At 52.2% G+C, this 15,879-nt stretch overlaps 4 protein-coding genes across 4 annotated transcripts; 1 reads left to right on the plus strand and 3 right to left on the minus strand.

Annotated features, from left to right (window-relative positions):
• Positions 1-4,077: 4,077 nt before the first annotated feature.
• BDZ83DRAFT_259862 (uncharacterized protein) lies at positions 4,078-4,542 on the minus strand. The gene has a single exon (XM_060501987.1). The coding sequence runs from the start codon at positions 4,380-4,382 to the stop codon at positions 4,149-4,151; it is 234 nt and encodes a 77-aa protein (XP_060366545.1). The 5' UTR covers positions 4,383-4,542; the 3' UTR covers positions 4,078-4,148.
• A 919-nt stretch (positions 4,543-5,461) lies between these two features.
• BDZ83DRAFT_616030 (uncharacterized protein) lies at positions 5,462-6,743 on the minus strand. The gene is made up of 2 exons (XM_060507944.1): positions 6,654-6,743; positions 5,462-6,598 (listed from the first exon to the last, which is right to left on the minus strand). The coding sequence occupies exons 1-2, from the start codon at positions 6,684-6,686 to the stop codon at positions 5,909-5,911; spliced, it is 723 nt and encodes a 240-aa protein (XP_060366546.1). The 5' UTR covers positions 6,687-6,743; the 3' UTR covers positions 5,462-5,908.
• Positions 6,723-7,282, minus strand: BDZ83DRAFT_616033 (uncharacterized protein). The gene has a single exon (XM_060507945.1). The coding sequence runs from the start codon at positions 7,267-7,269 to the stop codon at positions 7,042-7,044; it is 228 nt and encodes a 75-aa protein (XP_060366547.1). The 5' UTR covers positions 7,270-7,282; the 3' UTR covers positions 6,723-7,041.
• Positions 7,283-7,963: 681 nt separating this feature from the next.
• On the plus strand, positions 7,964-15,524 carry BDZ83DRAFT_750859 (uncharacterized protein; the record flags this gene model as incomplete). The annotated part of the gene is made up of 2 exons (XM_060513974.1): positions 7,964-8,244; positions 8,303-15,524. 2 exons carry the CDS (start codon positions 7,964-7,966, stop codon positions 15,522-15,524), a joined length of 7,503 nt encoding a protein of 2,500 aa, XP_060366548.1.
• Between the last annotated feature and the right edge of the window lie 355 nt (positions 15,525-15,879).

Consider the following 15,879-nt stretch of genomic DNA (forward strand, 5'->3'; position numbering starts at 1 on the left):
ACATAATGCCAAAGCAGTTATTGCTCAATTTTCAGGCTAGCGTCGAATTGCTTGGTTGGCATGGTACTTCACCCTCCCGTTAATCCATCCAATCGGATATTGCAGCGACTGAGTTGTATCCGTCGTGATCAAGATTCACACTGCCGGTGGGACGATCTGGTAGGCAATGGTCCCCGTCTTCCGTGTCCGGAATGGGCGGGAGGAGGGGGGGGGGGGGCTTTCCATAAACTTTGTTGTCAGTCCCAGAATGAAATTGACGATGAGGGGGCCACTTCCTGGAGCATCAACACAAGCTTCAACATATCCGGCAAATAAGGCAAACTCTACCATCGAGCTGAATCGAGCTGACATGGGGCCTTCACTTTACAGTTGGAACTAGCTTCGACCCCTGCATCTGATCATGGCAGGGCATGGTCCGATAGCATATTGGATGGTCCAGTATGCTAGACAGGCGACATATCAGCGGGACAAATGAGAGGGATTTGTCCGATCCCCCGTGGTTGTATGCTTGACGCCGTGTCTTCTTCTCCTTAGCTTATTGTCCACGGCACCTAAGGTAGCGTGCTTCCAGCGAGATGGTCGGGGGTGGGGGGGAGGAGGGGGTGGTGTCGGGGCGGGTTGACAGGATGGGCTTTGTGGGAATAGCTTCCCGATGCTGAAATCCCATGTTGTTGGCTGTCACACAATTCCACACGAAGTCTGAGCAAGTACTCGGTCCGGAGTGTCCTAGATAGAAATGGACAAAAAAGGTGTGGAATGGACATGGACGCCACGTCTAGGGGGGTTGTTCAGAGCCTTAGAACCTAAGGGAAGATCTATCCCTTAGCTCTCAACTCGGAAAGAATGCATCCCGTAGCACGCAACGCCAATGGCTCGTTTCTGCCGGCATCTGAAATGGGAAGCCTTTCGGATTAATTAGCTAGCACGCAAGGAGGTGCTAAGTTCTCATTTGAAGGTGAAGCCTTCCGGATGTCGGCTCCCAGGATCACATCATCCCAGCTGTATGCAAGTCCTCGTGTTCTCTCCCCAATAAGATATTAAGCTAGATCCACCGGTATTCACCGTCTTTCAAAAAAAAAAATTGAAGCAGGCCGTATGCGACATGAATACACCGGATTGACAAGATGAACGTTGCAGTCAGGAAAAGTCACAATGGCCTATCATTCTGTCGATAAGCCGAGGGGAGAATGCAATGGCACCATCTCAACGCACGCAACTATCGCGACCGTCGTCGTGTTTATCGCCCTAACTTGACAACTGCCAAGCTGAAAATGTGCCTGGAAGTCTAAATACATTTAGTGTAATTCTCAAATCTGGCACGATCGTCCTGAGAATCTGGGGTCTCGATCAACACTACGGTAATCAATCATGAGTCGAATTCTCCGTAGCGTACGAGTCAAACTCCGGGGATCTGGATTCAAATAAAGACAACATTCTGGCGTTGAACTAAAAGCTGACTTCAATTCGAGGCACACAGACTAATAATTGCACTATTCGGTGTGGCGGTTCGTAACGATAAATCTTTGCGCAGGCCCCAACCACATCCGATCTCACAGATGTGTACCGACATTGAGAGACACTAAGATTATGGACGATGAAGTTCTGCACCATCGAAATGTGCAGAAACGCCTCCAATCTTATCGTTGGCATCATTATGGCACCCCTCCGCGCCTCTTCATACTGTCTCGATCCAATTCCAAGGATGACGGCTGCTTGACGTACCCTTGCCCCAAAGAATAAGTACTAATGCAGATCGCAGTGCGGGCGCTTCCGTGGCCGCATTATAAAGGCAATGTCCCTGTTACATGGAACCGCCAGGTACCTGAGTCTGTGACATCTTCTCGACGGTTGACCCTTGCTGGCAACTATGTACCTTGCTTGGTAGGGCTAGCATGTTACCCAAAGCGGCGGAGAGATCTGGTCCAAAAGCCGAAACATCAACGCCGCCATCTTGGGCTCTGCGCCGTCTGGTTCCTTGCTAGGCTTTGCATGTATTGTAGATTTGAGGCTTCGGTAGTCTTTTCCCGATAGCAGCAGGTCGAGACGGATCGCGCACACAGGCCCCCTTGCGGACAATGTCCATGGTTTCCCGGACCTGTTCGCTGCTAGCCTGCTGGGGCTTCATCGGATTCACTACGGCCAAGTTTTGGGCTGATAAGGGCTGCGGAACAATCCTCATCTGATGGTGTCAATGCTCTAAGATCGGCGCTTAGGACTAAATTTCAGTGAGGATATTTCTGTGATTACACGAACGCTGGAATGCTAGAGCAAACAGGTGCCGGAATGTGGCATATCGGGATTTCACCCAGATCACAGCCTATCTCCGAGGTCTGAAGGGACCAGGAGAACCAGGAGGATTTACATACATGACCCCGTTGTGAAGCCTGGCGGCGCGGGGTGACGGATTAACAGACTGTGCGGGATCGATAGGCACGCGTGATTATCATCCAATCTAACTTGTTAAGACTTCGGTGAGATTATCACCATAGCGCTAAAATCTCGGTTTCGGTAATTGTGAAAAGAGCTCTATCAAAATTGGCCCGTGTTCGCTGTAAGTCGTAAGACGTAGTAAGACTTAATAACACCAAATCTCCCAAGACTGTATCTCGAGCCCTCAGCATTCAAATCGTTCAGTAAATCTATCCAGCTGGAAATAATTACTTCCAGCTACCAGCAGAAACCGATCTTTCGATGACACAGAACCTAATCTGTTTCTTGCTGTAGAATTCATCGAAAGGGGATGGGTCAATGGGAGGAGGTATGCAGCCGTATGCTTGTCTACCGAGCCTGCTCCACAGAGTGGTTTCCAATTGTCATAAGATATATGTGGCTGGGGTATTTCTTCTTTCCTTTCCGATGGGTGGGGCAGTGCTTCTGTCTCGTGTCATCTCCATCGAATCATAGTCGTTCTCAAGTTCGGGAACATGCCGCCTCATCGCGAGAATTTCACCGTCGCTGAGTAACATTGGGGAATACAGACATCCGACTTGGCGTTGGAACGCATTGCTAGCATATGGGCAAAACTCCAAGAATTTTCCTCAAGCTTTTGTGATCGTGGGACACCCATATCGGGCCGTGGTCGTTTCCTCCGACCTTCAATACTGTGCTCGCTAGAAGCCCGGAGACAGTTGAGGGCTTGCACTTTATCTCAGATACTCTTGATCTTCCGGAAAGGAATTCAGTCTTGTCACTATGTTTTTTTGAGTCCGACGTGTCTGCTCTAAGTCATCTATGGCTTGATTCCTGGACTGGGTAGGCTGGCAGTGAAGGCGAATCCACCATACTTCAGTCAGTTGTCATAACCTCGACCAATGCCTTATTGAGCTTGAAGTCACAGGGGCTTCCATGGTGCTCAAGAACTCCCATTAGTTTGAACCTTAATGTCTGAAAACATCATTCTGGTTATGATGCAAAAAGCGCTCCATACAGGTTTGCCATAAAACGCATCTCTGACAGAAACTTGAACTTCCAAAGGAAGCTTGATGAAGAGCAGATACTTTGGAGTTAGCATAGAGGCGGCAAGTCGGCGTTTGGAGCCCAAAGCAAACGCGAAGGCGCGAGATGGCAATAGCAAACTTACCAAGACGGCGTATAACTTAACCACGGAACGATCTTGAAGCAGATCCGCAACAGTCCGAACAAGGCAATGGCAGTATCTTCCTAGCGCGTTCAACGACCAAGCAGCGGGGATTGTTCCGCCGCTATTGCAGGTTGACTGATCCCATCTCGAGCGTGTCCCAAGAGACTCAACTACTTCTTCAAACGCTTCCAAGCTAGATATTCGTAAAAGACGAGCTCTCCTACTTACGCATATTTTGTGAAACAACTCAGCTGCGAATATCTTTGTGGTAACCGCAGAAGATGCACTCGTTTGCGTGTCGGCTAGATGCTGTCAACGTGACTTTTGTGCGTCCCAACAGGTCAGCCCTCCACAGCCTCAGTGGGAACCCCCTTCTTTTTATCTTTCGCCGCATCCGGAGACAGGGATATGAAAAGGAATGGCAGGTCAGCGGATATCACTGGGTTCTTTGAGTGCTCGGTGTGCAAACATGGTTTGCCGGCTGCTTCCCCCCAGGTGGCCCACCTGCCTGTTAGCCACCTGTTTCGCCCTAGCATGTCATCACCACCACTATTGCGCTACTCACGAGTCACACAGCCCTGAAAGAAGCAACAACCTCCTTTCCGAGACCCCGAACGTCGCGTTCCAGACCACGCTCTACCAACGTTGAGATTTCAGACATAGGGCCTTGTGCAACCTTCTGGATCTCTGGGCCCCTGGGACATGCTACCCGATTCCGACCGCCTGGAGATTGGGTCCGCGTTCTGTGGCCATGTATTACTGACGCAGCCACGTGAGCCCCAAATCGAACGGGGCCATTCATCGTGACTTTCCCCGAAGTCGGCGCTGTGACAGGTTCTATTCGCACGACTTTATTCGGTGCCACGAAGGAATAACTCGAAGGGATACTATGGGAGTGTACGTATCAAGCATATTGCACTATCAAAATAAGTCGAATGACAATGCTACGTTGTAAAGTCACCCAGATGAAATCGCCACCCTTCGACAGTCTTGCTCTTTTGATCATCTGAAGAGTCACTGGCATGTTAAGCGGCAAAAGAGTTATCACTCAACACGAAGATGATTTCTGGTTAGCCTCGAGCCCTTGACTCCGCGCAAGCTAGACCAAAACTTTTAGTCTGTTTCATAGCTTCCCACAGATGGGAAAGATTGTCGGATCAGGTCCCAAAGGCCGAGCCGACTCCCGGCAGGCAAAGCTGCCATGCTGGCGTGGGCTTCCAGCAATTTCGAGCCAACGCAACGGCATTGTACGATACCTGCTTTGGGGACCCAATTTGACCAGAGCGCGTCCAATTTCGTACGATGAAGTTGAGGCAGACTTGGGATGAGGGCTCCGCAAACACTCTTTTCTCATTAATGGAAGTTATGCAACATGCATCTAGACTAGTATGTGGATGCCCAGATTGCGACCTGCTAAGTTCATGACGTTTCGTCCCTAAGATACCTATCGGCTTCGGGTTAGGCGTAAGAGCGGTGGAAGGAAGCAACTCTACTCGTTGAGTTCACCAGACGCTGCTTCGGTGAGCTGAGCAGCAGAGTGATTTCGCCCGTTTTTGTGCATGAAACACAGAAAGAGCGCCATGCTATGCGTAGGACATGTTGGTATGTTTAGCGTAGCAAAGGGAGCGAAGGTAACGCAGCCCGTATCCGTAAGTGGACAAAACTGGGTGAGGGGAAGGAGGGGTGTCAAGTTAGAATTTGGATAGGAGCAAGACGCGCGCGAGTAGCAGTACGGCCGGTGGGATGTGTAGACAAGGCCTAGTACGAACGCGGCCCGGAGTCGTGGTCACCAACGCCCTTAGGTCCGAGGGATCGGCGCAGGGGTTCAAAAATATATATTCCATTGCTTTTCCGGCAGAAGTATCAACTCAACGGTCTTCTTTCTTGTCCGTGTCTCAACTGTCAGCCGTCATATGACCAAGGTACATGCATCATGAATAATGTTACACCATGAATTCCGCAAGGCGTCTGCGGCATGGAACACTGAGAGACACTTCGTGCTCAGTTGATTGTTTCCCAGGAAAGAAAACGAACGGTGAAACCACTAAGAGATTGTATTGTCTGCAGAGTCCTTCTGGAAATTGCCGAGGCATGTTACAGTGCCCCCTTCTTCCTCCCGACCAAAGTGACATGCCTGACCAGATTCAGCACAAATCATCAGTTAAGAGGCGACTAGCTTGAAATAAGAACAGTGCAAGGTATCCGGCTCGTTCCATCCAATTAGAGGTCGGCATCAGAAGCTACCAATGCAATTACAATGCAAGACTGAACAGATCATTCCACCATCATTCCTAATATTGAACCCCTGTTTTCCCTGAAGGACGGACATTACAATCCAAGTCCAAGAGACGCCAGAATCACGCAGCCAATGACCCCCATGACCACGAGCTCATCCCACTGAGCACCAAATGATCGAGACGCAGACGACGTAGTTACGGCAGGAGTCTTGCCAGAGCTCGAGGCGGTAGCAACAGGCGAATCCCCGCTGGAGCCTCCGGCAGGACTGACAGCAGATGATTGACCTCCGGGGGCGTGACTGGCTGGAGGCTGGGCCGAGGGGGGACTGCCACCAGATTGGGAGGCAGCAGGCTGGCCGACGGGACCGCTGCCTCCAGGGACCTGGCTGACGGTTTCCTGCGGAAGCTGAGTATTTGGCACCTCATGGTGCTGCGTCGATGCAGGAGGAAAACCTCCCCCAGCTGTGATTGGAGGAATGGCGCAGTTTGAGTTCTCGCAGAGAGAAATTGTCTGCGGCGGTAGTAGGAGAGTGTTGGTCACCATCGAGAGTGTAACGGACACTCCGCACACCTCAAGGAATGGATCGACAACAGGGGGCGCAGCGAGCGCAACGGGAATGAGAGGTAGAAAATGGTAAGACTTCATTTCGACAGTTATGATCAATAATGCCTGAACACAATGATGATGTACAAATGGCTGCCAAAATGGTTGACCGAAAAGCTCTGGCTTATCGGACGTGGGCATCTTTATATCCTCATGGTCAACTGTGATGTTGGATAGGTAGTGCCTCCATGTCTTTCCAGTGCACAGAAGGCTTGACTTACGAGAAAAACAGTGTGCCCGGAAGTGAGCCCGTAGAAACCAGCATCACTTCGTCAATGAGGGGGGCTTCTTTCTTGCTTTTTCCGCGTTTCTTGCTAGTGTGGATATTATGTGAGGCCACACTGCATGCAGACAGCGTTCAGGTGTCAAAACAGGCCAACGAGTAGAGTTTGCGACCTTCTCACTGGTAGTCTGTTCGCCTTGTATTTGCTTCACTTTCAGAACTCCTCTGTCAATTTCTGGTTCTGGATGACAGCCAGGGCGACTCCACTCAAGAAAGGGCCATGTAAGTAATCGTGAGATCCACAGCACAATGATTCTGTCGTATGATCGATGTTTGCAGGAGGCAAACTCAACTTACTAGATGCTTGGCCAACTATCGCAACATGGGCCAAGAAAATCTAGGGCCGCTTAACTGAACTATCGGCAAAGTTTGTCTGAACGTAAGCTCGAAGTAGCTGCCACCTAGAGCCAGATTTACGTCTCTTAGGTTCTAGTTGCAGGAATAGCTTCGCATTCAGCTCAGGAAGTAAATACGCAAGCAGAACTATTGGGCACTGCAGTCTAGAGATATTGACTGATAACCTGAATAAGTCTATTCTTCGCAACAAACTCACAGCAAACCGCATGCGATATACGAGGACTCTACGTCTACTTGGCAAGACTACCTGAGTTTCCTCACATGGATTTCCTCACATGGATGCATTTGATTAGCTATATTTTGGTCTGCATCTAGCACACATCTCGGGTTTTGTCCTTTTCCACGGCTGCATTCGCTCACCATGATCGAAGCGCAACTGAACTCCCGTCCCTCACAAACGCAATGGGCCATAGTCTGTTATCTCATCATGATGAATCGATATCTAGGACTTGCCTGAAGAAAGCTCTGTATGAAAACGATACGAGATCGAGTGGAGCGAATACGTGCTACCGTCTCGGCTTCCTGAGATACCTCTCTCCGCGGTGCTCGCCACGATGATGCTACCTATTTGCAGTTCAACCTTCAGGGGTTGAGCTGTTTCCGGGTCGAATCCGGGTCCCATTGAGGTTAGAAACGGAAACCACGGACTTTTACTCAGCTCGGGCAAGAAAGTTGACGAAGAGCTGTTTGCTCCTAGTCGTGTTCTAATAGTGTTGCTCCTTTCAGCATCTCGAAGTTGAAGAAAAATGTATTATAAGATCCTCTGATTTCTCTAGCACTGGTACCCTGATTAACTAACAAGCATCTCATCAATTGTCTCCTCCAAAGCTTCTTTAAAGATCTACCTCTGTGCCCAGCCATCGTCACATGCATCGAGCATCTCATACCAGGTGTCGATCAACATGAAACGAATTTCTGCCTTTGCCACTGCCACGAGCTTCGTGGCTCTTCTCCCATGGCCCGGCTTAGCAAGTGCCGACTGTCCAACCACTGGGCCTGGTGCGAGTCCTACGACCGTTCAGCCCATCGAGGTTGTCCACTGCATCCCGCTTCATCTCAGCACTTCGGTTTCTCTGAACACTACATTCACCATTATGGGCACTGCAGTCAAAGTTACTAATGCTCCTACATTGGTAACTTCTGACTTCTTGGCTACGACTACGGTCACCTACCTTTCTCCTGTGTAAGTACTCATCTTTGCATCAATTGAGTGTTGCTGACAAGTCATTTGAACGCTTTAGCAATACACAATCGCCTTACGCAGGTCCTTGCGTCACGGTCACAGCAGCACTTCCTCCCGGATCAAAGCCTTCTACCATTGTCATTCCCCCGCAAAGTGGACAGGCTTCCGGGACAAAGTACATCTGCTCATCGCTTGAGTCGAATCAACCTTGGCTGCCGGGCTCGAGTAATCCGACCGTCGGCGGAAAGATTCCATTCACAGGAAGCCTGACGACAATCACTGCTCCTTATGCCGGCTCGGTTATGACAACGCTGACGATTCCCCCTGCTGGAAGTGACCAGACAGGCACTGAGCTTGTCCTCAAGCCCACGCCCAATAACGGAGATGCTCCTTTCAACGGTCCCTGCACGACGTTAACAGTTCCTGGAGCCGGCACAGCATTGACAACTTTGACTGTGCCTCCATCGGGAACTGATCGAACTGGCACTCAGATTATTTTTCTTCCCTCCGCTACAGGAGGTTTGATAACCAGCACATCGACCGGCACCCAGCCAGGCCAGACAGGACTGCTCACTCTTCCTCCTGGAAAGCCCGGCGATCCGACTACCATCGTCACGATTGTCCCCCCCGGTGGGCCAGTAACCTCTACGTCAACAGGAACTCAACCGGGCCAGACAGGATTGGTTACCCTTACCCCTGGAAAGCCCGGCGACCCAACCACCATTGTCACAATTGTGCCCCCAGGAGGGTTGGTTACATCTACGTCGACTGGCACCCAGCCCGGTCAGACAGGATTATTCACTCTTCCTCCTGGGAAGCCTGGCGATCCGACTACCATCGTCACGGTTGTCCCCCCTGGTGGGCCGGTAATCTCTACATCAACAGGAACTAAGCCTGGCCAGACAGGACTGGTTACCCTTACCCCTGGAAAGCCCGGTGACTCGAGTACTATCGTCACAATTGTTCCACCGCCGTCAGGAGGACTGGTTACTTCTACGTCGATTGGCACCCAACCCGGCCAGACAGGACTACTTACCCTTCCTCCTGGAAAGCCCGGGGATCCAACCACAATCATCACGATTGTTCCACCTCCTTCAGGCGGATTAGTAACGTCTACGTCGACCGGAACCCAGCCAGGCCAGACTGGGCTGTTGACTCTTACGCCCGGCAAGCCTGGAGACCCAATCACTATCGTTACTATCGTACCTCCCTCCACAGGAGGATTAGTAACATCTACGTCGACTGGTACTCGCCCAGGTCAAACCGGATTACTGACTCTTACGCCCGGCAAGCCTGGAGATCCCACAACGGTCATTACCATTGTGCCGCCTCTTAGCGGCGGGCTGGTCACCTCGACTTCAACCGGCACTCAGCCAGGACAAACTGGCCTTCTTACACTGCCGCCTGGCCGCCCTGGCGACTCAACAACTGTCGTTACTATTGTTCCCCCTCCTACCGGTGGGCTGGTTACGGTAACTTCAACAGGAACCCAGCCTGGTCAAACTGGTCTTCTCACTCAGACGCCTGCTCGTCCTGGCGATCCGACGACTGTCGTCACTATTGTGCCCCCTCCTGTTGTTACTGGAGGACCAGTTACATCTACGTCAACTGGGACTCGGCCCGGACAAACTGGCCTTTTGACCCTCACTCCTAGTCGTCCCGGCGACCCAACTACGATCGTGACCATCGTTCCCCCTCCTACTGGCGGGCTAGTCACCTCAACCTCGACAGGAACTCAACCCGGCCAGACCGGTCTTTTGACACTGACGCCTGGTCGTCCTGGCGATCCGGCGACAGTCGTCACTATCGTACCCCCTTCTTCGGGCGGAGTAACGACTGTCACATCTACTGGCACTCAGACCGGTCTGACGACTCTAACACCCGGCCGACCCGGTGATCCAACTACTGTCGTCACTTTTGTGCCAAGTCCTACTGGCGGCATCGTCAAGGTCACTTCTACAGGTTCGACCACTGGACTCATTACTCAGACGCCTGGACGACCCGGTGATCCAACCACAGTCGTGACTCTTGTGACGCCTCCTGCCGGTGGATTGACCACTGTCACTTCCACAGGCTCGACAACTGGGTTGACTACTCTGACTCCTGGAAGGCTTGGAGACCCTACCACCATTTTGACCTTTGCTACGCCTCCCGCTGGCAGCATTGTCACGATCACTTCCACCGGCTCAACCACTGGACTCATTACTCAGACACCTGGACGACCCGGTGATCCAACCACAGTCATGACTCTTGTGACGCCTCCTGCCGGTGGATTGACCACTGTCACCTCCACAGGCTCGACAACTGGATTGACCACTTTGACGCCCGGACGGCCTGGAGATCCGACGACGGTCGTGACTATTGTTCCCTCTCCTCTCGGCAGTATCGTCACGGTTACTTCTACAAGATCAGCCACCGGCCTCACTACTCAGACACCCGGGCGCCCTGGTGATCCTACCACTGTTATAACTTTTGTTACGCCTCCTGCTGGGGGACTGATTACAGTTACCTCGACGGGATCGCAGACTGGTCTCATGACCCTGACGCCTGGAAGACCCGGAGATCCTACTACGGTAGTGACTATTGCGACTGGACCTCCTCCTGTGACCGTTACCTCGACAGGCTCGACCACTGGTTTGACTACCCTCACACCCGGAAGGCCTGGAGACCCTACTACAGTCGTCACCTTCGTTACTGGCCCGCCTTACGTCACGGTCACTTCAACAGGCTCATCGACTGGTCTAACCACTTTGACACCTGGAAGACCTGGAGATCCTACTACTGTAGTGACTATTGCGACTGGTCCTCCTCCTGTGACAGTCACATCGACAGCCTCGACCACTGGTCTGACCACGCTGACGCCCGGAAGGCCTGGAGACCCTACTACAGTCGTCACTTTCGTTACTGGTCCTCCTTATGTCACGGTCACGTCGACAGGCTCTTCAACTGATTTGACTACGCTTACACCTGGAAGCCCTGGAGATCCTACCACTGTTGTCACAATCGCAACTAGCCCGCCTCCCGTTACATTGACCTCTACTGGCACAACTACAGGCCTGACCACGATTCCAGGAGGTCCCGGAGGCCCAGCTACAGTTATTACGTTTGTTCCTCGAAAGGGATTTCTGGTTACGCTCACATCTACCGCGACCACAACTGGACTTACGACGATTATCCCAACCGATCCAGTTGACGGCACTACCAGCGTAATCACGTTCGTCACACCGCCAGCCCCGGTGACTCTTACATCTACGGGTAGTACAACGGGGCTCACCACGATTCCTCCTGGTCCTAGCGGAGGTCCTCCAACTGTTATCACATTTGCGACTTCTACAGCAAGCCCTATTCCTCCGGTGACCGTTACATCGACGGCATCAACCACTGGTCTGACAACTCTTCCACCCGGACCCAGTGGTGGTCCCTCGACGGTTGTCACTTTTGTAACCCTTCCGGCGAGCCCTCTTCCTCCTGTGACCGTAACATCAATAGCCTCAACCACTGGTCTAACAACTCTACCTCCTGGGCCAAGCGGTGGTCCTTCGACTGTCGTTACTTTCGTCACCCCCTCCGCGAGTCCTCTTCCTCCTGTGACGGTTACATCAACGGCATCAACTACGGGGTTGACTACTCTCCCTCCTGGTCCCAACGGTGGCCCTACAACGGTCGTTACCTTTGTAACTCCTCCAGCAAGCCCGCTTCCTCCTGTAACCGTTACATCAACGGCATCAACTACGGGGTTGACTACTCTGCCTCCTGGCCCAAGCGGCGGTGCCACCACAGTTGTGACATTTATTACTCCGTCCGCTCCTCTTACGCCAGTCACTGTCACATCAACAGCTTCAACTACCGGCCTAACGACCATCCCTCCCGGCCCTAGCGGAGGCCCTTCTACAGTTGTTACTTTCGTTACTCCGTCCGAGCCCCTTACGCCAGTGACTGTAACCTCTACTGGAAGCGTAACTGGATTAACGACACTCCCTCCTGGCCCAAGTGGTGGACCGTCCACTGTTGTCACTTTCGTACCTCGCGTCACTGGCTTTTTGATCACTTTCACATCTACTACTACGCAGACGGGACTTACCACTATTATTCCAACGGATCCAGCTGGCACTACGAGCGTCATCACATTCGTCACGCCCAGCGCTCCCCTGACGCCAGTCACAGTGACTTCAACCGGAAGCGTGACCGGGCTAACGACACTGGCTCCTGGACCCAGCGGCGGCCCTTCTACTGTGGTCACATTCGTGCCCTCAGTCACTGGTGGCTTGACAACTCTCACATCGACGGGCTCGCAAACTGGGCTCACCACCATCATCCCAACAGACCCTGCCGGCACTACGAGCATCATCACATTCGTCACACCCAGCGCAACTAGCACCAGCACCTCTACAAGCAGCAGCAGTTCGACTTCAACCACGATCGCCCCCGGACCAACTTACAATTGCGACGCTGGTGGCTATCTGATACAGGGTACTACTCTCTACCGACTGAATCTTACTACTGGCGTTCAGACTACCGTGGGTACTAATATTGGACCTGGTGGTACAATCAACGCTATTGGTTACAATGTTTTAGATAATTATATCTATGGTATTGTCCCTGTGAACGGCGTGAACCGCATTGTGCGCATCGCAAGCAACGGCCAAGCGGTTCTCATCGGTGGAGATCTACCATCCGGGAACTATAATGTCGGCGAGATCGATACACTCGGACGGTATTATGTTAGCATGAGCGGCGGTGTTTGGGCACAAATCGACATGAACCCGAACTCGGCGACGTTCACGCAGATACTCGCGACCGGTACTAGTACTATCGCTGACGGCGTGAGTGACTGGGTTTATGTGCCTGGAGGCGGAGATTACCTGTACAGTATTACAGGAGTCAATGCCAACGGTCGATTTTCACTGGCAAGATGGAGCAGAACAACTCATACGTGGTCAATTATACGGACGTACACGCGTATCTCGGGCAACGAAACCTTTGGAGCACTTTATGCTTCGAGCGGCAGCACGTTTTATGGCTCTGAAAATGTGAGTGGGAACATTTATAATTTCGACATCAACTCGGGCCAGCCGACTTTGGTCACTGATGGCCCTGTTTCGGCTGTCAACGACGGAGCTCGCTGCGTTTATGCGGCAGACCCATCGATCCTTACCACCACGGGCGTTTTGACGACTGTTGTCTCCACGGGCACGCGAACCGGTCTGACAACTTTACCTCAAACCAACCCGGCTGGCACGACTACCGTCATTACTTTTGTCACGCCTACCACTTCAAGCACAAGCACAACTTCTTCGACTTCGTCGTCTTCGACTTCGAGTACAGTGCCCTCTCAGACACCTCTTCCCTGTTCCAGATTCGGATATATCGTTGCTGGCAACCAGTTCTACCAGTTTGACCTCGTCACTGCCCAAACGACGCTGCTTACAGACAGCATTGTGTCTGGTACCGGTAGCATCAACGCTATTGGCTTCAACCCTGTTGACAATTACGTGTACGGGTCCCAAACCAATTTGAACCTTAATCTCATCAGGATTGGATCATCTGGAAATGGCACTGTGGTCCCCAACGTTCAACTACCGTTCAACACTTACATTGGCGACATCACTCCCGATGGCTCATATTGGATCGCTAGCGATACATATAACTCGGCAACTACGAGTTGGGCCCAAATTGACCTTTCTGACTCGTCCTCGCCTACCTTTGGCACCGTCATCTCGAATGGCAGTTTCCCGGACACTATTCGATTCGCTGACTGGGCCTATATTCCCGGTAATGGCAGTGCTCTCTACACACTCGCAGAATCGCGTAGTGACTCGTCATCGCCTCGTCTGATGAGATTCGACCTCCAGACCAAGACTATCACTCTCTTGCAGTCCTACCCACAGATCACCAGAGGACTGGCAACTTCGCTATTCGGCACCTCCGATGGGTATATGTACATTCTTGTTGCTGACGGCAACCTGTATAGGACCAAGATCACCAGCTCGTCTTCACTTGAGCTGGTCACCTCGAACTCGGTCGCTCAGGCTGGCGACGGCGCGAGGTGCATCAATTCGCCGTCGGACCCGTTACCTTCTTCGACGTCGTCCACTCAGTTACCCCCAGTCACTGTGACTTCAACTGGATCCGCAACCGGATTAACAACTCTGACTCCCGGTCCCAGTGGTGGTCCTTCAACTGTTGTCACTTTTGTGACTCCTTCAGCTACCCCCATCCCACCAGTAACCGTCACTTCAACTGGAACGGCAACCGGATTAACAACCCTTGCCCCTGGTCCCAGCGGTGGTCCTACTACTGTTGTGACTTTCCTTCCACCTGCTCTTACTACAGTCACCGTCACTTCAACCGGTACTACTACAGGACTTACAACAATTCCACAAAGCGGAACTGTGCCAGGCACCGTGATCACCCTCGCTTGCCGTACAGTAACACAAACGCAAACAATTTCGGCCAGCGGGACGTCGGGTACCCAAGCTTCCTTTGTTGTTCCTGCGTGCGCACGAACCGCGCAATTCAGGATCAAAGGCGGTGATGGTGGTGAAGGTGGTCGACAATCAGGTGTTGGTGAACTTATTTCTGGGAATTTCGTCGTCACACCCGGTCAGACATATGTCCTCATTGCTGGCGGCGCGGGAGGTACCAACATCCAGGGAACCAGTGCATACGGCAACGGTGGTACAGCGACTACTGGTGGTGGCGGCGGTGGTGGAGCATCTGCAATCCTCAATGGGGGTGCGGAAGTTGTCATTGCTGGTGGAGGAGGTGGCGGGGATAATTATTACTTTCAATATCCCACTGATGGACGGCCAAACACAGTCAGAATCAACTCCGATGACAACAGAGGTCACGGCGGCTCTCCAGGACAAGAAGGCGTTGGCAGATATACAGTTGACGACGCGAATACTGGCGTCACTGGCTATTACAACGTCGCCCGAGGTGGTGGTGGAGCTACAGCGAATGGACCAGGCGCTGCTGGAGTGGCTGGCGGTACCACCAGTTCCTCAGCCAACGGCAACGCCGGATCTGGGCACAACGGTGGCGCAGGTATTGCTACTCGAAACTCGGGAGCTGATGGGACTGGAGGATCTGGGGGCGGCGGTGGTGGTTACCATGGTGGTGGCAGTGGAAGCGTCTTGGACTGGACCTACGGTAACAATCGCGTCACTTTTGGCGGTGGTGGCGGCGGTGGCTCCAGCTTTGTCCGATCCGGTGTCACTGTCAGTAGTCGAAGTATCACAGGTGGTACCGGGAGTGTTGAGCTTGTTTTCACTTCTTAGGTACCAATGATGGAGATCGAAGGAGATATTAACATGTGCCCGCCGGGCCACGGAAAGATTGTAATTTCCTTTGTACTGCTTGAATGTAGAATCAGGTTTTAATCAGTAGTCATTTTATCTTTATTGAGCTTGTAATCGGTTCCCATTGGCGAGAATGCGGCATTGAACGTTGTAAATGGTATCGGGACATCACGGATGACAACTGTAAGGTTGAAACAGGCGAGTTTGGGTACATGTACTCTGCGGGCCCTCAGGCGGAGGTCTATCGGGAGGCAGTATCTATGTTTTCGGTGGAAACAGCAGCAATGGCACCGACAGCGGAAATAAGGTAGCGTCTCCCCCTCTTTGCGGCACT

Source organism: Colletotrichum acutatum (genome assembly GCF_030867785.1).
Source record: "Colletotrichum acutatum strain CBS 112980 chromosome Unknown BDZ83scaffold_32, whole genome shotgun sequence".
In the NCBI taxonomy this organism is placed as follows: Eukaryota; Fungi; Ascomycota; class Sordariomycetes; order Glomerellales; family Glomerellaceae; genus Colletotrichum; species Colletotrichum acutatum.